General features: G+C 44.5%; 1 protein-coding gene across 2 annotated transcripts; it reads right to left on the reverse strand.

The window, feature by feature from the left end:
- Positions 1-1875: 1875 nt before the first annotated feature.
- On the reverse strand, positions 1876-26780 carry ACE2 (angiotensin I converting enzyme 2). Of its 2 annotated transcripts, none has more exons than XM_009276865.1 (18): positions 26598-26780; positions 23378-23536; positions 21378-21471; positions 20620-20763; positions 19168-19280; positions 18506-18614; positions 17675-17772; positions 16019-16188; positions 14722-14948; positions 13782-13926; positions 12103-12201; positions 11314-11436; positions 10780-10952; positions 9756-9814; positions 5440-5540; positions 4351-4467; positions 2643-2837; positions 1876-1996 (listed from the first exon to the last, which is right to left on the reverse strand). In XM_009276865.1, exons 1-18 carry the CDS (start codon positions 26778-26780, stop codon positions 1876-1878), a joined length of 2430 nt encoding a protein of 809 aa, XP_009275140.1. The 2 variants fall into 2 exon arrangements, with proteins under 2 accessions (XP_009275140.1, XP_009275141.1); XM_009276866.2 differs by having other exon boundaries at positions 1888-1996; positions 2639-2837; positions 26598-26774.
- Between the last annotated feature and the right edge of the window lie 947 nt (positions 26781-27727).

A 27727-nucleotide genomic window follows, 5' to 3' on the forward strand; every position in this document is an offset into this window, starting at 1 on the left:
AATATTGTCTTTTTATTTCTGTTCTTCCAACATCCTGCTATATTTTTTTAGTGGCTTTACGTGTTGACAATTCTGAATGGCGTTTTTTGATTCATAGCACAGCTTTTAAAATTAATTGCTTTGAAATGAAAGCTTTGCCTTAATGGAAATGCTAATCTTAACAACATATCTGAAGATGGCTGGCATGACTAATTACATTATTTGATTGTTTCCAGCTTTACCATTCCCTTTTTCTGTTACTGTACGGTAAGTGGGAAGACCACATATTGTTTAATTATTTATCTTAAAAGTTCAGCTAAAGTACTAAGGTTTGGGGATGTTATGGCAATGGGATATGTGGTGTAGGTGGGCAGCTTACTTAAAGAAAAAATATTTTCATTTCTTTACATTCCTGACTAGTTTGCAGTTAATCAGCATCATCTGCCTACCATTTTGAACTGTCTCATTTAAGGGTCCTGTCTCTTAAATAGGAAATGAGTGTGGAGCGTTAGGATAGTGTTTTGCGAGCCCACAGAGTCCAGCTGTATGTTTTCAGATATATGTTTGACTGCTTTCTACAGTTTCTGATAATTTTGGAGGCCCATGAGTTTAAGAGTCTGTGCAATTGCTGAACATTTTTCATGCAGGCTCGTGTTTACTGCCGGCTCTTTGTCAGAACGCAGGACTGAGTAGACACCTTGTGCCTTTCAGCACCCCTGGTGTGTACAGAACAACGGCACTGGCACGGTGGCAGGTATGGCAGGGGACCTACAAGATATAGAATCATAGAAGTGCTGGCTGGAAGGGACCTCCGGAGGTCATCTAGCCAAACTTCTCACTCAGAGTGGGACCGTCCCCACCGCTCGATCAGCCATACCTTTGTCTACCTGAGCACTGAATACTTCGAAAGGTGGAGATCCCACAGCCCCTCGCAGAGCATGGAATGGGCAACCTGTTCCAGTGCTGCACTACCCTCCTTGTGAACAGCTTTTCTTTTTCAGGGGCAACCTGAACCTCCCTAGCCTCAGCCTACTGCCCCCTGTATGTAATAGTGAAATTTGTATTTGCAGTATGCAGTATTTGTAATGCAGTATTTGTAATAGTGGAGGTAATGGCTAAGGGAATGAAAAAAAAAAAAAAAGGAACTTTGATCATTTAGTATTAAGGAAGTTTATTCCACTTTTGGATGACAACATAACACAGAGATCTTTTAAATTATTTTTTTTTTTTGGGGGGGGGAGCACAGGCTATTTGATCTCTACATTACTTATCAAGCAGTTAGAAAAATAACTTATGTTACAACTTCCCTAACAAAGTCCAGTGCTTGTTAGTCTTCATCCAGTATCCATTTTACATTGATACAGATTTCCTGAAGGTGCAAAAATTGCAGTTATTTCATATCAAATTGAGTTCTTCATCACTAAGGTTCTTCTGGTGGTCAGGTTTTTTTCTCACTGTCTATTAGATACACTTTTGAGGTCTCCATCTGGAAAGATCAAGATGTTCCTCATGGGCATTAGGAGTATGTGAGTTATTCTTATGTCTGTCTTGATCTGTATACAACTGTATACTTCCAAGCTTTTGTATCTCATTACAGAGGAAACAAAGAGAAGTTGGATGCAGCACACTTACTTATGAAAAGCCGCATAAATAGTGTGTAGTATTATGCGCATAATTCATAGAAAAGCCACAGGACATATATAGCTTCAGTTTTTGCATGTTTTCTAGTTACCACATAAACAGCAGATTTAGTTTCTGTTGTCTATGAACCAGTAGATTAATGGTCAACCAGAAGACATTATGTCTGATGACATCCATAGTGTTTTGGTCCTTGCTAGGCACTATTGTTAAAAGTGATTTGAAAAAACTCAGAAACCCTTAGTGTACCCACGTCTTCTAGAATGATGTTTGTGTGTCTTCATGTCGCTCAAAACCCATGTTGCTTTTTCCCTCTTCATTGTAAGGGTTCACCTCTTCACAGTTTGTTCTTGCTTCACTCTTACTTTCTCTCGCTCTCCTGTAATGAAAATTCATTTTATTTTAGAAGCCCCTGTTCAAGTCCTTCTGGATCCCCAGAATCCCCTACTGTAAATAATACTGTGTTTAACTGGGAATATTTATATAAAAGGAATTGTGTTGGTTTTAAGGGGAACTGTAGCAAACCTACTACGTTCTTAGAAACCTCATTAATGGAGAGACATAGAAAACCAACCCAGCTATATTGCTGTTAATGCAATAATATTTAAGGAAAATTACGTTACTGGACAGCCTCCAACAAGATTATTGAAAACTGCAGGTGCTGATGAATGTGGGCAACTCTGCTGTTGGAGAAGGCACTGTGTTCCCAGCAGGCCGCTCCATCCACCTTGCAGCAGGGTTAGCAGAAGCCTGGCCATGCCGTGGCTCCCTGTGGCCACAGCGTCCAGCTGCCTTGGTTAAACTGCTGATGATGGGGAAATTGCACTAAGCTGCCAAAGCTGCCGTGCACTGAAAGGCAGGGAGCTGAACCTTTAGCTATCACTGCTGATGGGAGCGGGATAATAAGCTTCAATTCCTTAACTTGCTTCAGTTAGATTTGGCAGCCTACTTGTAAGCACCCTGATGATTCAATCATCAGGACGTCTCCCAGTGGTCATGATCATAGTATCAAAAATATTACTCACTTTTTGCGATCTCTCTGCCCTGTGATGATCAAGACAATAACTCCAACGACAACCAGGCTAATGACCACCCCAAATATAATTAACCAGATGGTGACTGGTGGTTCATAAGGTGTGGCCAGGGTTGGAACTATGCCCAGAAACTCCAGCGTGTTATCATCCAGCCTGAAAGCCTCATTGATTCGTCCCCGAGACATCCTGCCATCAAGAGCAAATTCAAAGAGTTTCATACGTTTTTTGGAAGGAAATAAACAGTTTTCAGTTGTTTTATAAATCTCCAGTGTGCCAAGCTTTTCCTGAAGTTGGAAAGGCTGCACAGGAGGTACTGCTAAACCCATATTCCTTCTGGCATGGGGTGGTGAGTGACAACCACAGTAACTTAAGCCCTTAACCTGTTGCAGCTTAACTGACATGTTCAGACACTGTATGAACTCTTAAACTCAGTCTTAACATTTATCAAAATGAGGCAAACAAACACCTTCTGATCTCTCTCTCTATTTGCATTTTGCCCCTCATTCTCTTTACCCTAAATTCTTGGCTATCCATAATTTTGTTGGATATGCGACAGAAAACCACAGCTTTGACATCTTACCTGTTTCCCTCCTACAGTCTTCCATAGTTTTGATTCTTGTGTTTTTCACTGCCCTTAAAACCCTTTCCCTGGTGTATTTTCTGTGCCTTGTTTTTTCCTGAACTTCTGCTTCTGCTATTGAGTGCTAACCAGGCAGTGAGTTTGATAGCCATATTCTTCTCCCTTGGTTCACCAACTTATCTCACTGCTTTTTCAACCCCATCTCATGTGGCTGCTGCTTTTAGATTTGTGCCCTCTTCATTTCCCACTGTACATTATCTGTGACCATCTGCAGAGTTGCAATTTTACTTATCATTTTTACAGCAATGACTTACAGTGGTGTCATACTGTGCTATGAAAGAGCTCTTCATTGACCCGTAAGTGGGAACTAGCTCCTGCTCTGACCTCTTCTTTTCTGTATAATCAAATACATCTGGCTGTCTTTCTAATCCATCATTATTCTGGAGTCCTTGCTAACAATAATTCTTGCACTGAATTTTCACTAACGAGAGGAAGAAAGCACACATGCATGCACACACTGTTACTGTGCTCTGTATTTCAGAATATAAGATAGTTCCTGTTAAAGTTTGAGCAATCATATTTTTTGGTAAGGTATGGTGCAATTAGGTGTGTTAAGACAGTTTTACAAGCCCCCTGAAGCATTTCACATGGGCTGTTGTCCAAGAAACCATCAGATAGATGGACTGTTTTCTTTCCGTCATAACAGTTTCTCTCATCCCACTATTTCCATGCTAACTGCAGAACTGACTTTCTTATCACCCCTTCTGCCTCAGCTGACTTGAGCACTGCTTTGCCTTCCACCCTTTCGCCTGGTTGTTTGTTGTTTTTTTTCCCAGAGAGCAAAATCTCACCTGATGGCACTTTTGGTGCAATTGTGTGTTAAGACAGTTTTACAAGCCCCCTGAAGCATTTCACATGGGCTGTTGTCCAAGAAACCATCAGATAGATGGACTGTTTTCTTTCCGTCATAACAGTTTCTCTCATCCCACTATTTCCATGCTAACTGCAGAACTGACTTTCTTATCACCCCTTCTGCCTCAGCTGACTTGAGCACTGCTTTGCCTTCCACCCTTTCGCCTGGTTGTTTGTTGTTTTTTTTCCCAGAGAGCAAAATCTCACCTGATGGCACTTTCCACGTCAGCTTTGGGCACAGTATCACTGATATTACCTGGCATGCTGACAGTAAGGTAGAAGGAGATCCTCTGTGTTTGTTCCCCAACATGAATGTCTGTAGTCCTGAATGAGAAACAGAAGGGAAAGGTTTTTTTAATTGTTGAGATTACATTAGCTTTAAATTCGGACAAGTGAACAGTTGTGTTTGATCAGCAATGCCGGGGGTTAGTTTATGCTGAGTGAATGCTTCCTAGTGACCTCAACTGGGAAGTGGAATCAATTTTCCTGACAGAGTTTCTTTTTCTATGTGCTAATTCATCACTTTAGATGGAGAGAGTCTACCCCATACCTAAGAAAATCCTTGGCATAATTTTCCAAAGCACATAATCAGCTGCAGAACAGAGAGTGTTTGGGGCAGGTCTCATGAATGAGGTGATGTATGAAGCACCACGTGAAAAAAAAAAAATTCCTTCTTCCTTGTATTCTGCTGGGAGTAGATCCTAGACGTTACATGACTGATGTTCTATAAAGCAACATCAAACAGCTTAAGTAAGTAGATAGCTTCTGAAAATTTTTGAAGAGACCTAATAAAAAGGGTTGTTTCTCTTACCAAAATCAATTTCAGATGACAGATTTTATGTTTGTAAGTGAACCTAGATAAGATTAGTAAGTCTGCACAGAATTCTAGTGCTTTATAATCAACAAGTTTATCTTTCCTTGGCCCAAAACCTCTTGGATATTCGGTATCATACACATACGTTGTTAAGAATTTTTATTTCTAAGCAGTGTATCTTCCCTGATGTTCCCATATAGGTGTCGGGCACAAATTCTCAAGGCTCACTTCCACCGCTGACAAGCTGTGGGAGACAAAGCCTTCTGCATCCATTGAAGTTACCTAACTTTAGCATGTTAGAGTGAAGAGGAAGGACAGCATGTAACCAAACTGGCATCTTGCCTTTTACAACCAGCTGATGTTTGACATTGTTTGCTATCACCTTACATTTGACAGAAGGCACAATTAATTCCACCAATTCATGCCGCTAGTGAACCAGAAGCAATATAGACATAGCCAGCACAATTAAGCAAGCAACTCACTGGAAGTTAACTTCCTGTTGCTTCACCTCTGCAAAGTATTTTCTCATGGCATAGGCGATGGATGACTTGAACAAGAAGAGCTCGCTTTCATTCCATTCATACTGCAAAAACAGTACAAGAGAAATTCTTCAGACATGGCAAGTTATCCGACACTAAGAAATCATTCTAAAAAGAAATAGCAACTGTAATGCTTGGCATGCTCTTCAGTATTATTTATTTGTGCCATGGTAGCACTTCAGGAACCTACTCAAACCTTTTAGCTCTGTTAATCTGGGCGCGCTGCAGGAGAATAACCAAGCAGGCATCCCCGCTGCCAGACACTGCATCATGCTGTCCCTCCACAATTTCTGGTACCTTTTCATGGGGCTGCTGAAGACACTGCAGTCCCAACCCATCTCCCTGCCTTATGGGGAGCAAAGGCAGCAGGAGCAACATTATTCCTACTAAATATTGTGCATTCTGTTTGAAGTCTAAAGATTTCATAATTTAGATCTTGTTTTAATCACATAATTTTATTTGCAGACCTGTTCTTTCAAGGAGGAGAAAATTTTGAGATAGGGTTGTTGTGTGAAGGTGGCTCATTTATTTGCTTGATGAGCTTGGATTTTTGCTTGGGGTTTGTTTTGTTTCGGTAAAAAACTCTTTGCATCAGTATTTCTGCAGCAGGCACATATTTGTTGTTTTTCCCTGGAGAATAGATAGGTGATATAAAAAATGCACTGCCTGTGTGCAGGTTCCTCACGGCCTGCCTTATGAGTCCAAAGTTATTTGCAGTGGAAGTGAAAAACAGCTTCTCTGGGGCAGGAGCTGAGAGCTGTACACGGGGCAAAAACCACCGCAGGAGTTGATAATGCAGCCTGGTCTGTTGTGCAACACCGCGTGTGCACGAAGAGAAAATTCCCATTTGATCTCTGTGGCAATCTGTTCTATTCCCCGAAGGCCTAGATTTGATTGCATTTACGGTACCTGAGCAGGAATGCCTATAAATGCTGTCAGTGAGAGTTTTACACAGCTCCTGACTTTCTCAGGTATCATTCGGGAAGGTGTGGTAGAAGGTGGCTCTGTTGTAACAGGCTTTATAAAACCCAGCTATATTTTTCAACCCTGTCCTCCTCTTGACACTGATATAAAACGAAGAGAGAGAAATACACGGGAGGAAAGAGCAGAAACTGCTGTCATACCGTGCAGGATCAGGCCCCAGGAAAGGCGCGGCTGACCCAAAGGCCCTGCTAGCAGAGCAGCCCCCAGCCCGATCCCGGCGGCGTGCGGAGGGCAGGGGCTCTGCCAGCTCTGGCTGTTCCCGCGAGCAAGGGTTGAAGCTGCGAGTCACCTTTGCCTTGGCAAATGCCCCTGGCTTTCTACTGCTCGCCGGGCGGCAGGCAAAGCCCTGCGCTGAAGCACTCTCGTTGTTACCGCTGTTGTCTCCGGCAGCTGGCAGTGTTCACCGTCACAGCCTGCAATGCTGTTGTGCGGGGGTTCTCAATTTTTCATTTATCCCCAACATCTTTAGGCTCTGCAGTGCCTTTTTTTTTTTTTTTTTAAACCAGGAGCTAACTGAGCTTGATTCCTCTACTGCTGCTTTCTGTACTTAGCATCTCAGCTTTTTAATCATTTATTTGTTTCCACGGCGTATATTTTGTCTTTTTAAGTCTAATGTATTTTAATTGCCACTGTGCCTCTCAAGTGCCTTTATAAATATCATTACAGGCTGTGTCGATGGGAAGTACCTAGCTGGCTTCTCATCTGTGTTTGAGAAATGACTACGCACACGCCTTCCCTAGGCATCTCAGAAACCTACCTTGGCTCTCGCTGTTCATTACAGAGGCTGCTTTGCCTTTCAGAGTGAAATGAGCTTTGCCAAGCGCCTCTGCTCTCTTATAATGTGTTCCCTCCAAGATCCCACGTGTGATTTGAAAGACGGTGTAAGTCTGGCCTCTAATTCAAAAAAGGATTTTCCGTTGTAAAATACGTCAAAATGCCCGCAGGCTGACAGCTCTCCATTTCCTAACACCGTCTTGTGTGCCAGCCTTTTACAATGTAATCACACGTATGACATTGACCCAGTGGGGAATTTTGAATTAATGTTTGAAGAGGGGTCCCGTTTTCAAATGGTGGTCCAGGGATTGACACTCCTGGAACCCTTTATTTTAAATAAGACAGACCCCGAGCGGTTCAGCGGGGTTCTTGTAGCAGTTTCCCTTGAGAGGGCACTTTCATAAAGCCCCAGCTGAAGCAAAGCTGTGGGTGTTTCAGTCTCATCAGCTACACTGGTGATCCAGCGATGCTAGGCTGCAGCTTTAATCTCATCAGCCTGAAAACAATTAGCAGGGTAATTGCAGCAGCACATGCTCTGGCACAGCTGGCATAAGACCATCTGTGAGTCTGGATGCTTAATTTGCCAGAACTTTGGGCTGTTGAATCTTCCCTGCTGGTAACAGCCAGGGTATGTAGCTGAGAGGTGCAGGACTGCCTGCGTGCACTCTAGCTGCTCCCACTGCCCCCCCAGTGAAGCTCCCTCTGCGGAAAAGGGGGTTCTTTCTGCTCTGTCCAATGCCAAAGAGCAGAAATACAAAAAGATTTGCTGGCATACTCAGAATGCTTTCTGCTGTCCTAATGGTGCAAAGCAACTCAAAATACATCTCAAACAGTTGCACGTGTTCCCAGCTTCTGTGCCCTGTGAGCCGCGTAAAGCAGCCAAATCGTATTGCTCTGTGTAGCCGGGCTGTGGTTCCTGCCCGAGGTTCCCCCTGCCTTTTCTCTATGCCAGTTCATGCATGTACCGTTACCCGCTGCTGGCATACCAGCATTCAGAGTCACGTCCCCGGGAGCTCAGCATAAGGGAAATTTGTGGGGAGGCAGAAGGCTACTGAATGGAAAAGGTTTCTTACAAGTTGGTGATGTGGACTGGTTTTGAGAGGAAAATGCATGGCTTGCTCTTCAGAGCTTAGGAACCTACAATCCATACAATGATTCAAATTAAGTAATCTGTACGAGATTGTTTTACAGCTGCTCAATTGCACAACAGAAGACTATGATGGCAAAAGGCAAGCATAAAAATGGTATTAAGATAAACATTAACCATAATGACTAATAAAAGTGTTGTCATATGGAACCTTTTCATGCTGTTGATATCAGTTTTGAATTGTATCTAACTCGACTCAGCGGTCTAGGAAGCAATAAAACTCCAATGGGGCTTGCATGTGAGGGAGTGATAGAAGTGAGAGCATCAATTCATATGAAAAATGAGCCCATGGTATTGTGTCCTTGCTAGTCCAATAGGCTCCGACGCGCAGGTCTAAATGACCTGCCTGATGACATACTCGTTCTTGGAAAATTACTAATGTTCTGCAAGGTGAAAATGGCCATTAACAGGAATGAAGTGTCTGCACTTAAGCCTTCTACACTGCCTCCGTGAGATTAGCATAAAGAGGCACAGCTAGAATAATGAACAAATTTTCAGCCTGGGTTAAGCAGATGGGCTAAGCCAATGCTCTGTTTAAAATCTTAAAAGCCATCTTTGGCTTTGATGAGTTTTTTCAGTTGCTGTAATACATTTTATTGGACCAGCTGGTATAACTGGGGAAAGCAGACAAGCTCTTGGGAATGAAAGCCTTTCTCCTCGTCTGAAACAGGAGCAGCTGCCCTGCCCCCCACAATCTTAATAACAAAGCTGTCTCTGCATAGGGGTTGGAGGGCAAGGAGGCAGCCAAATATATCAGGGCCTGGAAAGATTACAGCAAACAGGCAAACAAAAATCTACAAAGGAATGCTGACAGAAGTGTTGCAGTGTGAAATCAAGAGCATTTGAGAATAGAGAGTGGGATTCAACCCCTCTGCTTTAGCCCCACATTTAAATGTGAAGTAGCTGCTCTAATAATAACTTCTGAAAGCAGCCACCACAGCCATGATAATGGAAATCAGAAGAACTTAGGTAGAGGCTTTATTTAGACACATCAGCAAAGCTGGGAAAAATATAGCCATTTTCAGGTACACGGGTTCCCCTATGCTAGCCCTCCAGGCCTGTCCTGTAGCAGGTAAAAAATGATCGGTGCCTCCACAGAATAACTCAACTCATCTAGCTGAGATGTCTTTCTTAAAATGGGTGGGATCACTCCCTGGCGAGGTCCCTCCACTAATTGTAGAGGGAGCCTTGACCACAAACTCAGACTAGACATCTTTTATGGATAACCCTTCACCTGAGCTGATGCCTCTCTTCAGAGACAAAGATCAGCTATACCCTGCCTTATATTCTGAGAGCCATTAGCACAACATTAGCCCAAGCGATGGGAAGAGTGCCACAGCGCAAACACACTTACCGCCTGGTCCCCCAGTGCTGACTTCAGGCTGATGCGCACTTTGATGGCATTGCCAGAATCTGGTTTAAAAAGAAACAAGGGCCATGTCAGAGCTGCAGCGATAGAGAGTCTGTTCCTGGGAAATGTTGGGATGCCTAGAGTTTCCTTACAGGTTCCCCTGCTCCCCCTGGTCAGCTTGGTGGGATTGGTCTTGTTTCCCTTCAGCCACCTTTACCGCAAACATCCGCATCTGAGCTGTCAGTCACCCAAGTCTGGCTTTGTAGTAGACAGAAAGAGCGAGCACATCTAGAGTGCAGTCCTCTGGTCTTCTTTAGACATCTCCTGGAGGAAATGACTCTTTCTCACCATTGGGAATAAGCAGCTCAGATGCAGATGTTGATGTCTGCTTAGGTGAATCCCACCATTAGAGACTGGCACAGCACTGTAAGTGCTGTCCAGTACTGACAGTGATTGCATGTATATAACCTGGGTGGTTCAACACTCAATGTCACCACAATAGGCTGACAAATGCATTTTTCCATGGTCTCCTCCTTTTCCTTCCCTTGAGCTCCCTTCTTTGACTAGCACATGACAGCAAACAAAAGAGTAGTAATTCTTCTGTACTGGTTTGCCCCTACACCCCCAGCTCAGGGTCCTCTGGCTCCCAGGACTGGTGGCTCCCAGCCCTGCAGAACAGGCACACCGCCCTCAGGCGGGTGCCATGCAAGTCCAAGCCTCTGGTCTTTCTTCCCTCTGCACAGCTATCCCACACTCTTAGCGCTGCCACTATTAAAAAAAATAAACTCTATTTCTGAAAACTGGGTGAGGCTGTGGCAAACCCCACATGTGTTGACTTCTCCAGCTTTGGCCATGAGGAAGCCAGTCTGCCTTCCCATGAGTAAAACTTACTGCTCGGTGTGTATTTCACATAACCCTGCTTCCCTAGGGAGAAGAGCCTTCAACAGCTACAAGAGAGAGGGACTTTGCTGGTCGAGGGTTGTGAGGACTACTGAGTGTCCTTAATTCGCCCACAAGCCGTACGTACATGGAGCCCAGTCTGTTTTCCAACCAATGTATCTGCCAGAATTGTTTTTTTGCAGCCACTTATATAAAGGTTCGAAGTAGTGGAGCAAGGGTGCTGCATTCATGTATTTCTCTCCTGTTACGTTTTCCAGTGCTTGAGTCCAGGGCTTGGATCTGCCTAATTCAAGCAATTTTCTGTGTATGTGGAAGGAGAGGTAATATATGTTATTGCCATGTTCCATCTAGACATCTAGCAAAAAAATTTGCCATCGGTATCGAAGTTTTCTTTTTTGCTTCTGAATTCCCTCCTTCCTCCCATCATTCCTATTAATAAAAATAAATCATTTTCTCATTAACAGGCAATTAAACCTTTGATGTTTAGATCCTCAGCGGATATAAATTTAGTCAACTTGTCAAAATAAACTGAGTAGATATATGCTAAATTTTCAAGCTAGGTTCATTCTTGATGCAACCTCACTGACTCCAGAAGCTTTCAAGGATGAATTAGGCTTTGTTATACTCTGATTTATTATGTGTGAGAAATTTGCTTTGTTACCTCAACTTCTGACCAGCTGCTCTGGAGTTGGCAATGTCACATTTGTGAAGAGGGCCAGTATGGTTAGCTGCCTTGCAAAGTGCCTCCTGAAACTGGAACTGATAGATGGTCCGGGTGTAATACCTAAAGGAAGGGCAAGGAGAAGGAAGGCACAGGTTTTGTTAGTCATCTGGCAAGGAAACTCACAAGCCCTTGGCTTTGGAAAGCTCTGCTGTGTCAGCTGGCGCCCCTGCTTGGGAGGCTGCACCACAGGGAGAGAGGCCAGCTCATATTTATAGGCTACGCTGACTCAGATTTAACAAAATGCCAAGATCAAATGCAGCAGAAGAGCCCCAAATCTGTTTGCTGCCACATAAACCAGGAGCGAGCAAGGTTTTTAAGGCCCAACTCTCCACTCCGGATGAGCCCTCTAAAATGAGATGGCTGGGACATGGAGGGACGTCCAGAGTTAGTTGCTTCAGGGCTGCATGTGCATGGCCCAAGTGACAGTGATAGGGGGCACTCTGCCTCCCCAAGAGGCAAGCACCTCATACAGATGTTCTCCCACCAGTTTGATGGCAGCATGAAGCTTCTCTGCTCGGCAAGCAGCTCAGTAGCCTCCTCACTGCTCAGAGATTGCTATGGAGCAGTCCTTGATGTCCACAGAAAAACTTCCACTGAAATCAGTGACCTTCAGTCAGGACTTTAAACAAACTAAGGTTGTGTCCTGAGACTCTCCAGTAGATGTTTTAGGTAGCTGGGGCTTGTTCTGTACCCAAAATGTAAGTCATAAATTAAACACTGAGCTACCTTATGAATGAGTAATCATTGGCCACATGAAACAGCACTGCAGGGTCACAATAGGTTTCATCATGAGGGATTGGTTCAACAACGCCAACTATTTCTCTCCTGGGGATGAAGGAAAAACACGATTTCTGTTAATAGATAATAAGGAAAAATAATCTGACTCTGCTCTTCCTCTGTATTGTCTGATATGGGCACCTCTTTCACTTCCAAAAAGAAGTCCATACAGCTCCCAGTAACCCCAAATGAGTACTGCTCCACAGAGAAGAAGCTGCTTTTAAACTGATAGTGTGAGGAAGGGATTTGTATGATAGCAGGGTGTGCAGGGAGTGATTAGTGGTGTGAAATAATCTACAAGACATGAGCTTCACACACACACCTCATGCCCTGGGCCATCCCGAGTTTGGAGACTAACACTTTCATTTTTGTGCTGGGTAAGTGCACGCAGAGACTGGGTGACCCAAAAGGTGTATGGCCTGCTGTGCCACTGGGCTGGAGAGGAGGTTTCTCTTTATTTTCCTCTCCTGAGAGCGTGTTTCCTGAGCAGTACTATGGAAACAAACCCATGCCCCAAATTCTGAAAATGGTAATAAGCTCACATGGAAATATTTTCCTTAAACCTGTATTTCAAGGTCTTGTTCCAGCAGAGAGCTTTGCAGTGCCGCTACAACAGATGTGATAAGCTTCCCTGAACAATTTGCCATTTTCCGTTTCTCTGACATCTCTGCTACTTTTGAATAAATTGAAGCTGACTGATTTTTACAGCGGGTCAGGAGGCCTGCTTATATCAAGTTTTACTATACATTTTATATGCTGATGGAGGCTCACTGTTTGTGTTCGTGTTAGAGTGCAGACTCCATTTGCAGTGTGGGGCTTGTTTGGTTTCTTTGCATTTTTCTGCCCCCATGTTAACCAACCCGGGAAATGACAGGCTCCAGTCTGAATCAAACCGCTTTTTAATCTTGAGCTCCAAGGTGCTGAAAATAGATTGGCTGGTGGGCATAATCTGAAAAGGCACCTCTGGATGTTACTTGCCAAGGGAACTGTATTTTCTTGACTGAGAAAAGTGGTATCTTACTACATAAGAAAGGAAAGAATCAGTCTGGAGTCTTTCAGACAATTTGCCTCCAAAACCACTCTAGAATGGGGAGGAAACGCAAAGCAGAGACATGTGCACAGATATTTGGTAGATTGAGATCTGTGTGCTTCTCAGGCTGGCAAGTATGATGAACTTCACTTTCCACTTGTCCTTAAGGAAGTGGGGAGCAAACCAGAGCATATGCTTGATGAGACTTAGGGAAGGGCTGTACTTAAGCTACGAAGATGTCTTGGGGCATGCGTCAGGGGGACGGCAATGTTGATCCTGGGATCTGGAATATCCCATGTGAAGGCCATGGGCTTCTCTTTATCAGAGAAGCTCACATTAGAAATGAGGAGAAAGTCTGCCGAGAAGCAGTGTAAACTGCCCGGGGCTGTACACAGCGCTAATGGGGATACATGGCTTGTGAGATGTTGTCTGCACCACGCTGGGTGTTTCTAGCTGGCACTCTACGAGGCTTTGTAGAAATACCCTGAGAGCAGATCCTACTCTACAGGGGCACAGACACCTCAGCATGTTGGGTAACTACAAAGGGTTGGTTTTGCAGGTTCATTTGCAAAAAATCCTCTTTGTTTCTCAAACTTACTTCATCTCCCACCACCGCTTCGTCCATTCCTGCTTTGTAATCTCACCCCTAAACACCATCCACCTCCACTTCTCCAGCATGTAAGTAAAAGGCATTGTTCCAACAATCGTTAGTGCTTGTTTGAGTAGAAAGTTGATTTCAGTTTCTGAGGAGAGAAGCAGTTAAGGTAACGGTTATTGTAGCAATTAGTATCTGATTAGACAGCTAAAGTTGCTTCCTTTTACAGCTAATGCTTACATCTGGTTTGAATTACAGATTTTCACTAAGAAAAAAGTGGAAGGAAGAATACTACTAAAAAAAAATGAGAAAAGATCACTTAGGTATTGTATACAGTTTTGTCTCTCTTTCTTTTCCCCCTACCTCTTAAATAACCTAGCCCTTTGGCATTTACATTTCATTATCCTCCACTGAAAACCTTCCCAAGCTCTGGGGAATTTTGAGATGAAGACTTTGGTACATCTCCATCCTTACAAGGTAATACTCCGGGAAGCCAGACAAATTGCATTATAATGAGGGCCTACCTACATCATCCACTCAATATGCACTTACGTGGGAGATGTAAATCTCAAGGCTTCAGTTTCATTTGAACTGCTAAATACATACCTTGGTAGAGATATGTACAGATTCATGCAACAGAAATTGGAAAGACTATTGGAGGCTCATCTAAATGAACTATGAAGATTTTGGGATGAGTTGTTCAGTACTGAAGGTAATGAAGTGCTAGCTATTTGTTTCTAAATTATGTAGCAACTTTATAAAGTAGTAATCCTTGCTTCATGATGTGATTTGGGGAAAAAAATAGTATTTTTGGTAAGCTAGTGGGGTAAGATTTTCAGAAGCCTCTCAGTTGATCACTCAGTTTGCAGACACAATCTTCTGCTACAAAATAAGGCCTGCAAGTGTTTTCACTTAAATATATAACATTTATGCATTTATTTACCTTCATCCTCTTGGAAAGTTGGCTCTAGGAGGCCAAGAGATTTCAAGTGCTGAGGAGTGGCTGCAGAAAGTGACATAATTTCACCTACTGCTTCGTGGAAGCCCTCGTTGGCGCCGCCTCGTAGCAGGTAGGGCTGCGCAGAGTACGCCATGTCGTACTCAATGTGGCCCATCTCGTGGTGCGCAGTCAGGAAGTCATCCATGGTCACTTTGGTGCACATCATGATCCTGTGCACCAGAGCAAAGTGTTTGTGGTTAGAGAGACAGTGGCCCAGCCAGCTGCTGCCTGAGCCCTGGCTGCCGCAACTGCGGGGCAAAGCAGCCTCCAGAGCTTGCAAACACCCCTCGCCCCTCACAAAACCCGGGCAGCCACATCCTAGCATGGGGTGCAGTTCCTCCTGAAAGCACGAGGCTTGGAGGGGAACTCGGCGAAACACTTTCAGCCACCTTGAAATTGTACTGGGAGTAAGAGAAAATTGCTGGTTTTGTGAGAAGTAGCTGCTCTCTGAAACTTGGCGATAAACTCACTGTGTGTGTTGGAGTGAGTACCCACCATCAAACTTAGGCAGATAGTAGTGTAAAAAAACCTGTGCGTCAGCAACTCCTGCTACTTCATCCTCGTGTAGGTACTATTTAATAAAGGAATTTCTTCCAAATAGGGTTTCCTTTCACCTTCCCCAGGCTGCTGAGGTGTGAGGTGTGAGGCTGGCAGCTTTCACTAAGGCTGTGCTGGGGACCAGCCTCTTCCCCCAGGTAACCGTGGGGACTGCAAGAGGGGACAGAATTTGCCCCAGGAGACTTCACTGTGTGGGAATTTGCTGTCCCTCTTCTTTCCCAAATATGAAAGAGATGATTGATGGATTTTCATTAAACTGGATATATCTGCTAAAAATAGACGGTGGGTTCTCAGGAGGTTTTCACTTGCTACCCGGGGACCCTGTGCCATTGCTGCAGAACGTGCAGGTGTGCACAAATCTCACTGGTATCCACAAGCACCCGCATTTCTGCTTATTCCTTAAGCCCTAGAACATAGTCATTATTTCTTTAATTCATATAAATAATAGTCACTTCTCTGCTTAAACTTGAGAGTAGTCCTTAGGTCTTCACAGAAAAAGTTACACAGAAAGGTTTACAGTCCCACAAGATCCCTGCTCTCTTGACTTCCTTTCCCTTCTTATGAGCCAGAAAAAAATAATAAATAAGGAAAAATTATAACTTAAACCGGCATGATGCACCTTTAGTGAAAATATGAATGTTCTAGGAGATGGTATAAAAAGGGGTCATAGTAACTGCAGTACCTGTAGTCGTTTTTCCCCAGATCCCACGCCGTGGGATGGCAGACAACCTTCCTGTTGTCAGCCGGCTCTGTGAGCATGGAGTTATTCCAGAAGCCCTCAGTCATTTTGTTGAGGCCGATGGAGGTGAAGAAGGCCTCAGCGGATTTGAATATTTTCATTGCATCCCATTTCTGAAAGAGACAACGCCACCATTAACCACTGCTTCTGCACGGAGCCTGTTCCCGACAGCCAGCTTAACGCAGGGCAGCTGACTTCATATTTATCTCCCAGCGACTTCAGATCAGCACCTGACTTACTGAGAGTAAGACGGTAGTGTCTGCCTTCGGCACTTCTGTAAATTCTGCTGGGAACTGAAATTAAGTGTTTTCCCCACAAACAAAATAGGTTTCTGCACTCAGAGGTTCAGCAGATAGCACCTGACCCAGACCAGAGAAGCCCTCAATAAAAGATAAGGTAGTGAAGATAAAAAAGGCATTCCTGTCAGTAGCATGTCAGATCTGGGATCCGACCCTTCAGCCACTTCAGCTGGGGACAACTGATTTGAGGGAGTGGAGCTGCACTCCCAGCAGATAAGCATGAGAGGAGATCTCGGCCAGAACCATAAAACCTGGCAAATGTATCTAGAGGAGTTGCTTATCAGATTGTAACTGCATGTTAATGTCCAGAATATTTTTGTCATTCAGCAGTTTTATTATTCTACATAGCAGGAGCTCAGCATTTACTAGACTGAGTTTTCGCAGAAAGCTCAGTTGGATGAGAATCCTCAATTGGACACATTCACCAACAAGGACGAGTCCAGCCTTTGCTCCGAGGCTCTGTAAGTAATGCTTCCCTCCTCACGGTGGAACTTCAATATACACAAATTTATGACTACAAGGGGGTCAGTACTGTAAAATAGAGGTGAGATTAATGCAGACTTGTGCAAACTGCTTATGAATCAAATTTAGCTGTTCCTTCTCTTGCCAGCATAACATTTGCATGGAGTGCTCCCTATGAGAGGAGGGTAGATTTCAGGTAAGTAATCACATTTCAGAAATCAAATTCCACCAATGACCTTTTATTTTATAAAAGGAGTGAAACTTAGGCAAGACTACAGAGAGTTATCTTCACCCATGTTCTTGGTCTGGTAAAGGTGCTGTCACGGCTGTTAGCACTACACATCTCAAACACAGACCCCGTGGTGCTATGCAGTTATCTAAAGATAACAGGCAGCATTGCAGTTTCCTAGCTGTATCCAAATAAACAAGACTGACAAAAAAACCCCTGTGATATACAAACTATTTGATTATGGTAATGGCTGGCAAAGGTCATATTTGATACTAGCCAGCTCCATGAGTCCTGAAATATTTATATGTACAAAATACATCTCTTAATGGGTAGGTGTCTCTGAGGAAAATAGACTTGGAGCCAAGATTAAGCCAGTCCAAGAGGGTGGAGAAGAAAGAGAGAAAAATAGCTAAGGGAAAAGGTACAGTGGAAAATGCATGAACACATTAAGGTGAAGAGCAAAAAAGGATGCAGAAAGCAATGCTTTGCTGGCGCTGTGTCTGCCTTAGGGCAGCTATGGTTTTCTAGAGAGCAGCTGACATGTGGTGTATAATTTTTATGCCATCTAGATTTGTTACATAATGCACATTGCATAAAGGCATGTCTTACCTTTTGAACCATTGCAGAAGTTACATCAATGTTTGGTTTGGCTGGATAGGGAACGGTCAAGGCATACAGATTTGTCCAAAATCTACCCCACATATCACCTTCAAAAAAAGAGAGAAACACAGAAATACTTTAAATGATTGATTACATATTGTTCAAAAGTGTCAGACAGTTCTATAAATTGTGCAGTGTCATAAATAGGGACTCCTATACATCTAAACAGGTCTGATCCAGATATGGACAGGAGCAGTTCTGGGAAGTCATGCATAGGTCAAACTCAGATCAAAGATCCTTTTATTCCCCAAGCTCAGCTATTCTTGTACAATACAGTTTCAGGACTGATCACCTTCCTAAAGGTCTGTTCACAACTGAACATCCATGTTGTTAGTCCATGTGATTGCCATTGCCATGTTCATGTACATTACAGTTACAGCAGTTTCATGTTGCGTGCTTTGAAAGCAAAGTTATGAAATGTGGGAGCTTAGGATAAAATTTAAAAGGAAGAACAAGTCTCTCTGAAACTCTCATTTCTAAGGAAGACAAGTGCTGCAGAGGGGAGGGAAATGCCCCATCCCAGTGCTAGAGTTTTGAGCTGGGTGCCGCCAGCTCCAGCGAGGATTAGGACACCTGCCTTCCCTACCTGCCTCTGCTGCTAAACACCTGTGTCATCTCTGCCAGGGAGGAGTTCTTCATTTCTCCTCTCCCCTTCTCTTATCTGTAACCCATTTGTTAATATCCTGATTAAACAAGCAGATTACTCTGTTCCCGCGTGCCTTGAAGGTGACTGTCCTGTGTACAAAGTCAGGCTTGCGCAACATGGCCGCGTTGACATACCCAGCAAATGAGCAGGAAGGCATCCCGTGGAGTTGATGAGCTTGGGGCCGTAGACCTGCTCCAGCCGGTGCCTCACGTAAGCATGCAGCTGCTGGTACAGAGGTTTTATCTGGAGGCAGAGGAGGAGAAGGAAACAAATTATTTTCTCTTTGCTCTACGCCACTCATCCCTCCTAAACAGAGAGCCTCGAAGGTGTCTTTTGACGAAATTCTCTCAGCAGGTAAGTGCACCCCAAACCTGCAGCTGAGCTTTGCCCCCTGCCTCGGGGCTCAAGCACTGAGTCCAGATCCTAGCCCCAGAAGTCCTGCTCAGGCATGAGGGCGGAAGCATTGCTAACTTTAGATGCGGAGTATCAAGGATGCCATCTACCCCATGGGAAACATACCTCCCCCCATGGGCCCTACCTGGAGGAGAGACATGGATCTGCAGAGCTCCCTCTTTCCCAGCCTTTGGCACAGTGCAGCCCGAGGGGACCAAGCTGGTCCTAGAATGGCTGCAGAGGTAAAAATGTCATGTATGTCTCCCAACGTCTGTTAACCCCAGGTAGACCGAGATTAGCCAGTTTAGAGCAGGTCTTGTCTTCCTTTACAACATCGGCACGTGAGCCCACCATCACCAAACACAACCCTGTGGCCTAGGTGAGAGCTTTTTCCTGCCTCTACCTGCTCAAATGTCTTCTCCACATCTTCGACCAGCTGGTCACGGCTGTATTTGTATTCTTCTGGATAGTCTGCTTCATAATTTGCTCTCCAATAATCTCCATAGTCAGAATAACCTGTAAAGCATGGATGTGTCACATCAGGACACCACACATGGCACCGCTCAGGTCTGCAGGAGGAGTGCAGTTCTCTGCTGATCCCATGCAGACCTGCAGCCTTTCCCCCAAAGCAAAGCGGCAAAGCGCGAGATGCTCTGGGTCTAGGGGGGAGGAGAGTGCGCCCCCAAGGCTCTGTCCCATGAACGTGCAGGTATGGGAGATTTCCAAGAAATGCAGAAATTGCAATCACGGTTATCTGCTAATTGGGGTCATTCCAGCTGGAGATGGAGGTCAAAGGAAATCGTCACTCCTGACTGGAGCTCCTGCAGCTATGAGGGAGGGCAGCCTCTGCTCAGGCTGGATACTAAGGGGTTCTCACAGAAGGTATAAGCTGGTGGACATTGAATACGGGCCCCCTCCTCCAGCAACAAAACCACCAGGGCAGGTGTAGATACCGGGACTGAAATTCAGCTCCCAGTTCCACTAGGTCTTCCAGTCCACTGAGCTCCATCAAGCCTGGAGTAGAAATGGCTCATAGCTGAGGTCTCTTCCTTAGTGGTATGGAGGAAGGTCATAATTATCATTTCTTAACGTTTGGTTTTTTCCTAACTATTTGGACTATAATTTCTTATTCCTGGTGTCTAGCTCCAGCTTGACAATTTTCACAAAACAAGGAGATACAGCTGCAGTTTGGCCAAGAGGCAGATGATGTAGCTACTTCAGAAGCTATTTTAGAAGACCCCCAAAGAAAATTAGCAGCCACCTGCCATTGTTCCTTGAAAAGACAGTTCCCTATGATTTGTGTGGAGACCTCTGACTGGAAGCACACATCCCTTAGTGCAAAATCCTTTTTAAGCACCTGGCTGCATCTGCTGGCCCAGGCCTACCAAATCTGATCATTCCAGTTAGGGCATAATGCTTATAAATGTACCACTGCTTGTGGCTGGTGCAAGAAGGTCAAGGCCGATAGAAAAGAGCAGACGTCGCCAAGACTCAGCAGCACTCAGAAGTTGTTTAAATTGAGTGTGCTTGCCCGTAAGTCACAAGCAGTGCAGTTCTGGGTAAGGCAGTATGTAATGAAGGACACTGATACATTATGGCATTTGGGAAAGGTGCCAACAAAGACATCTCCCTTTTGTTCCAGGCTGCTGACAGACCTCTGATCTGGTCAATGATGGCACCTCTCTGCATTGCCTTTCATTTTGTGACGTGCACATCAAGAGCAAATCATGTGCAAAGCGCTGCTCATCAATGTGTAAAAAAGTATGGGTTTTGAATTCCTGTGCAAATTGTGCAAGACTGTGGTATGTTTGTTAATTTCTGGAAGCCAGAAAAAAGAAAAAAAATTGTGACTTACTATTAAGCTTTGCAACCTCATTTTTAAGTTCAACATACTCTTCGTATAATGGTCTCATCATCCTGCCAACATCAGCTCTCCAGCCTTCCCAGGCCCACAGTCTCTCATGATAATCCATGCTGTTAGCCATAATAGCGTCCAGACCTGTCAGAACAAAAAAATAAGTACTAGGCCTTGAAAAAGCAGAAACTATTTCTCTTTCACAGCAGGCAAATGAGCCAAAGCGACAGAAATTTCATGAACTAAGAAGAAAACACTTTGTGTTTGATATACTGAAATATCCCATTATTTCATTGCATCCTTTTCTGATCTAAGGTTTTCCCCTTCCTCTCTTAAGATACACAGAGCAGATCATGAGTCCCTTAAATGCTCTCTCTGCATTAGTTTCCCTTAAGTTGGTAGCATTCTTGGGACTGGCCTCAACGCAACGTTGAGTCCAACAAGACTTTGATGGCAGGGGAAAAAATACTTTCTCTGATGTAGGCAAACCCCCGGTGACAGGCAGGCTGTCACACAAGCTGAGCAGCCCTCTCCAAATTTTGTCTACTGCAAGTAGGAGACAGTATGTCTCATGGGCAGGAGGCCCGCTGGAGGTCCCTGAACTGCAAGGTGCAAATAAATTATGACTAACTTTAGATAGCAGGAAATATCTATTGAAACTACAGCCTGTTCTCTTGCAGTCAGGAGCCACCCTTGGGCTTTTTCTTTTTGAACCCTCAGTGTAAAGGACACAGTAGGGGCAGTGGTTAGTACCGTACCTGGCTCCAGCACCAAACACTCAGACGGTTCGGTGATTTTACAGACGGTCCCGGTGCTGTAGATGGTACTCATTGTATTTAGCACAGTGCCCAGCTGCAGGTTAGATGTGAGATAGCCTGTTAGAAACCCACTCTGTGCAAAATAACAGCCAATTATGCTAATTCCTTAAGAGCACTTCACCCACCAGCTTAACATTTAAGCATATGTTTAAGCTCAGTGGAGATTAATGAAAGAATTTGCCTAAATGCATTACTGAACCAGGACCTAGCTGGAAAAGACAGATAATCTCCCAAATACATGACGTAATCTACAGGTCCTTAATATCCAGTCAGACAGAGCTCTGGATTTAATGAGCACAGACTGTCACGAGAGAGCTATCAATATACAGCAGCAATAAAACAATGAAGTTTAGCAATGCACTTCCATAAGCGTGGACCCACCTAAACTTTCCAGGTAGATCATGGTTTTGAATGGCAGCAAAAAGGGCCCCTTCTGCAGATGCTGCCAGCCTGACTGTTGCTTATGGTTTTTAACATTGCATCACACTGACTGCATAGATCTGTTTATACTCCATTCCAGAGAAGTTACGGCTCATGTCTTGGGTCAGCTGAAGGCCAAATGCATCTGAAATCATTCAGCTTTATCTCAGAAGCTATGCTACATAGCTCTGTGTTTATTGTTTTTATGTTTTCAGGTTTCCATACCTCAAGAAAAACATGCACCACTTTTAGCTTTTCCTTTAGGACTATGCTATTTCTCATTTAAAGCTTTAAATCAGAACTATGTAGAGTGGTCAGTGGGAGGGGTAGCTAATGACTAGCTCTAACTTCATCTCTGTTAGCATTAAAATAAGTGGGTGCCCAGGGAAATTTTCGTATCAGTGAAGAATATTTAAATATACCTATGGAATCCCATCGGACTGTACAAAACGTCACTTTTCAGGCAAGAATCAACAATTTCAGCCCCAAAGGCCATTTATCTAGGAAACTGCAAGTGTCTAAACAGGATACTGAAGAAAATACCTCCTCAACAGAGACAGCATTACCATCAGTGCACTGCTGTGCTCCAAAATAAATACAAGTTTGTATGAACTGTCAGCATTCCCACCAAGGTAATTTGTCTTTCCAGAAACACATCTCATTTGGATCAGACAGGAGATCCAGCCAGTCCACTTCTTTTCTTGCACGGTGGTTAACTTTGCTGATCTCAGCAGAAAAATCTCAGGGTCCTTCTATAATCAGGACTGTAGGATCCTCTAACTCAATGCTATGTTTCAATTTGATCTCCAGCAAAAGGAAACTAATTTAACCCTCAAGTGTTTGGTTATAAATCCCTTTTGAGTCTGCATAGCTGCTCATTCCAATTCCACATATAGTCATTATCCATATACATGCCTTTTACACGAACTTGTCAGTGGAAATGTCAAATCTTGTTATGAATCTTGCTAAATCTTGTTGGCCTTCAGCAGCTTTCTGTGAAAGGCGATCACCAACCCTCCCCAATTTCAGGCATCCCTGGGTACCCGCTGCATAGAAACATCCCCTCTTTTTCACAGTTTGATAATGCAACACGTGCAGAGAAAGAAAGACTTCCTCCACCTCCACCTTTTTGTCTCATTGAATGTCCTTTCACCCATCTCCTTCTGCTCATTGCTCTAGGTCTGGACTTAGCCAAGCACTTACCACAGGTCCCCTTTTCCTCTTATGACTAATCTGGCCATTTGTGCAAGGACAACTCTGAGGCGTGCGTGTGTTTGAAATTCATTGCATGGATTACATGGCAAAACTGCTGACTTGAATGGGAATCATTCAAGCCAGGCCACCCCTCCTGTCTTGTACTGCTATGAGCACCTTGTACAGGTACACTCTCCATACCGATGCTGGGAGACAGCATCATCCCAAGACAAGCAGGGTGGCGACAGCACTGTGCCCTCACTCGGGGGTGTTGTGGGAGGCAGCTCAAATCACCCAACAAAAATGAGCTACATTCAGCAACTTACTCTGCTATATTTTTCCGGTGACAGCACAGATGATCCTTTGTCCTGGAGAGCCTGGATCTGGAGCCTGGTGAGAGCATCCTGGATGCCGGCTAATGGGAAGCTGCTGGCGTTCCTGGAGGCCTCGTCATAAAACGCAGACCACTTGGCGCCCGCCTCGTTCTGAAAGGGATTCATACGAACCCTGAATTACTCTGCCGAAAGAGTGCAGCAGCCTGATGTACTCAGTGGGCAAAAATATTACTTCTGGGGAGAACTTCATTTGTGGAGACTACCTCTGGATTGTGGGTTGAGCACTTGCACTGCTCAGTGAAATGGCTGGAGAACTTTTTGGCTTTGTTTTTTTCACACATCCAGATAACCATTTTTCTTTGGAAACAGCAAAAAGCAGGACTGTCTCCTCCCACCGTGCTTGTTATAACTGATCCAGCATCACCCAGCTGTGTTCCCTGCTACTCTAAATCACCCCATATTCTTCCCTTAGTGCTTTTCTTCACCCACGTGTGCCTAACAGAAACCAGATACAAGCCAGGGCACAAGAGTTCTGTGACCCAGATGTCATTCCCCATTTCTGCTTCAGTGGCAGTGACAGACAGCAGCCAAGATATTGATACTGAATCTTTTCATTATGCAAATATCACTTTCTCCTTAAGTTTTGGTAAATAAAAGATTATACTTGGGCATAGGAGGCTCTAAACAGATGCCTAAATTGGGCATGCAAAACCTCAATGTTTTGCATGAGATTGCTTTTACCACTGCTGCAATTACATACCAGGACACGTGAAACTCCCAAATTTCAGTGCACAAAGTAGCATCATAAGAACTGGATTTGGAACTGTCTTATTCTTATTCACCTTTTTTTAATGTGTTTGTACGTAGTTTAGCACCATCAGCACCCATCCCAAATGGCAACAAGAACAGTACTAATCAACCTGGTCCTTGGGACAGTTTAATTAATTGTGCTTATGCCAGAGCTTCCCGGGTTTTGGAGAGGGTACCTGTAAAGCCTGTCCCTCCCTGCTGAGGCATCAGGAAACACAAATGTCACATTGTGCCTGAGGAGCTCTTTCAGGCACACTTCACCCCTGTGCAAACACATGGCGAGGCCAATGCTTTCGCCAAGGCTGTGCTTGGGTTTTCCAGCCCCGTGCTGGATGGACCCACCGTACCTGCTTTAGGCTCCGGTGGAGAGAGTCGGTGGCAGAAGTAAGCCCTTGGCAGTCCCATCCCCGTGTCTCCCCCTGCCCATGCAGCCCCTCTGCAGGAGGGCAGCCATCACCGGGAGGCTTTCCAAACTCCCCCCTTCACAGGAGCAGAGCAAACCGCCCTGCCACTGCTCAGCGGCTTGCAAAGCTCAGTCGGCAAGAGCTTGACAAGCACACAGAGGAAAAGTATCACTGTGCAAATCTGTTTCTGAACTCCTTGTCCGGAGCAGGGATGGAGAGGTGCCTTAGGAGCGGCGGGGCAGAAAAGGGGGCTCTTTGGCTACAAAAGCTGGGGGAAAGAAGTTAGCTTGCCGTCTGGTTTTTCCCCAGTTAGAGGAACTGGTTGATAAGTCAGAGGAATAGTTACGTGGTTTGTGGCCCAGTTTACAAGGAAAATGGATGGGAAGGAGCCAGAAGGGACAGTATTCATTAACTCTGCTCTTCCAGCAGAAAGGGAGGAGGGGAAGCAGTGGGTTTATTACCAGCGATACTGAAGAGATCAAGTGAGAGAAAACGTTCGCCCTGAGCACTGGACTAATTGGTTCTTATTGCTGGTATCTCCTCATGTATTTTATTATCATCTCATTAACGCTGAAAGTACTATATGGGGCTTTCATTTTACGTGTTTGGAAACATTACAGTTTAAGTACCTGGTGCCTTGGAAAACATTCCAGAATGACAATGATTAGTCATTAGGATTTCTTCCAGCAACCAGTCTCCTTGCTTTAATTAAGAAATACGATATTAAACCATGTTTTAATTAAGCTATAAGACCACAAAGTGGAAGACTTAAACCATTACACAAAAGTAGATGTAGGATGTTCAGCTTCATTTTTATGTTCTGAATTGTTTTCCTCTAAAGCTTGAGTTAAGTTTAAAATACACACAGCTACAAAATTCACAGTGGTTTTGTTCATTTTGAAAGGCTCCAAGGTTACGAGATGCTGGGCTGAGGCATGGCAGAATCGGTAACCAGCCAGATCATGGCTGACTGCTCTTGACAAACACGGTACTTGCCTAGAGACCCTGTTGGCTGGGACAGCTAGAGGTTGGTGTTGAGAAGCAGGGAGAACTATGTTGCAGGATAGCATAGGTACAAATGCTGTGGTCCTTCCTGCAGATAGAAATTCACTTTCAAACCAACGTACTAGACCACTGTACTACAAACTGCACTACTGGCCTTTGGAAATCCATGATCTCCCTTCATTTTTCCCAGTTTAACACCTCCAGGCAGTCTACCAACAGCCCTGACTATGAGAAGAGTGATGGGGAGCAGGGGTGAAGGTCCCCCACTGGGTAAAGGGTGTGGACCACTATATAAAACCATCAGCAAACATTTAATAGGATGCCTACATTCAGAAAATGTTTGCATATTCAGTGAGAAGTAAAACAATTTCAGCAACAGAGAACAGAGAGCGTTGTCCATGTCAGTAAAAAGTCCAGTGTTAGTTCAGTCTTAAGAAAAGTGGGAGACCTGAGCTCGCGTGGGCACAAAATTCGGATCCCGTTCCCTCGTGCCGTAAGGCAGCACCTAGCCCGGGCCCTGGGAGGAGACCATCCTCTCCAGGCTGTGCCCTCTCCAAGAGGAAAGGGGCCCCGCACAGAAACGTCATGCCGGGAGGAACTGGTGGTGGCGGACCCTGAGCAGAAGAAGGCATCTCTCTCCATCCAGCTCAGATTTTGGGGCCAAACATGCAGCGCTCCCTTGCCTTTTCCCTCTGCTCACCTGGGCTGACTCAAGGCAATGGCTAGGGACAAGTCCAGCCTCCAGCCATCCCCGTGTAGTGCAAGGGCAGCCCAAGCACCAACCCTAGGCTGTAGAGGCTGGTAGTGGCCTAGGCACCTCCAGTGAGACATTGCTATGTTAAAGGAAGCCCCCCTACCCTCCTGAACCTAAACCACAGCTACCAAAGAAGTAGCACTCCAATTTCAGCCAACCTCAGTGCAACCAAAATAAACTAGTAAGTAGTGGTCAGATTCCTAAAACAACAGTAAAACCCGCAGGATGGAGCACTTACCATTTTCCTGGCAGTCTCCTCGGTGATGTTGGTGTTGTAGTTCCATGAGGCAAGGGAGCTCTCATAGCTGATATTTTCTGCCCTCTTGTTAAACTCTTCTAGAAACATTTGGGCTTGTTGTGTGACATCCTGAGGGGTCACGACAGCGCTCAGACCACAGAGAAGCCAGAGGTGGACCAACATATTCATGTCCGGGCTGAGAACCTCCCAATGAAGTAGGTTTCCTCAGGTAAGCTTCTCTGTTGGGCTCTGTCTTGTCAGCCTTCAAGCATGGCTAGTGTGAAAAAAAAAGGCTGAATCCAATTTGCTGGGCCTTTTATAGGTTTTATCCATTGTAGGAGAGAAAGGAAAAAGTGTTTTATAAAAAGTCAAATAAACAAAAGTCAATTATTAACTTTGGAAAAACATAATTCCTCCTGCCATTTTATGGCCTTCTTATAAAAGGCTTTTACTTTTGGTTAATGTTTCCCAAATGTGCTGTCAATGATACAGCTGGTCACTTTATCTATAGCCTCCCCGTGTCTTTGGTAGCTCAGAATCTGTGAATCCTTTAACAGATTGGTGGTAAGCTGTAAAAATATTTAGAAACTTCACTGAAACACCAAGCCATGAACCTTAACTCCCAGGCAGGAAGAAACCCCAGTTAGCCTGACATAGGGTACCTGGTTGGGTGTTTAGACCCATGTTTTAACAGGCTTTGCAAAGCCTGAGTAATTTGGGGAATATACCTCATTTTCAAAGCAACTGGGGCATAAAAAACCAGATTTTTAAACGCGTTCACTGAACTATCAAAAAGTAGCAAGAGACTTTGTGGGATCACAGCATCTTGCGTAGAGACCTAATCTGAACAATAAATCAACTGGATTTAAGTACTGTGACTAAGACTACTAAAATGACTCCAGTTTAATATCTAAATACCTTTGCTAATCTAGCTAGGAACCTAGCACTTACTGCAAATCAATGGGAAAATCAATGCATGAATTAGTTCTGGAAATGCAGCTTGTGTTGAGTGTTATCGATCAGACAATACCTTAGTACTTTTTAAATTAGCCTGTTTCTGGTCAGGATCACTTGGTTGGTTTGGGTTTGGGTTTGTTTGTTTCTTTCTTGCGGGGGGGGGGGGGGGGGTC

This window comes from Aptenodytes forsteri, unplaced genomic scaffold (genome assembly GCF_000699145.1).
Source record: "Aptenodytes forsteri isolate BGI_AS27 unplaced genomic scaffold, ASM69914v1 Scaffold273, whole genome shotgun sequence".
NCBI lineage: Eukaryota > Metazoa > Chordata > Aves > Sphenisciformes > Spheniscidae > Aptenodytes > Aptenodytes forsteri.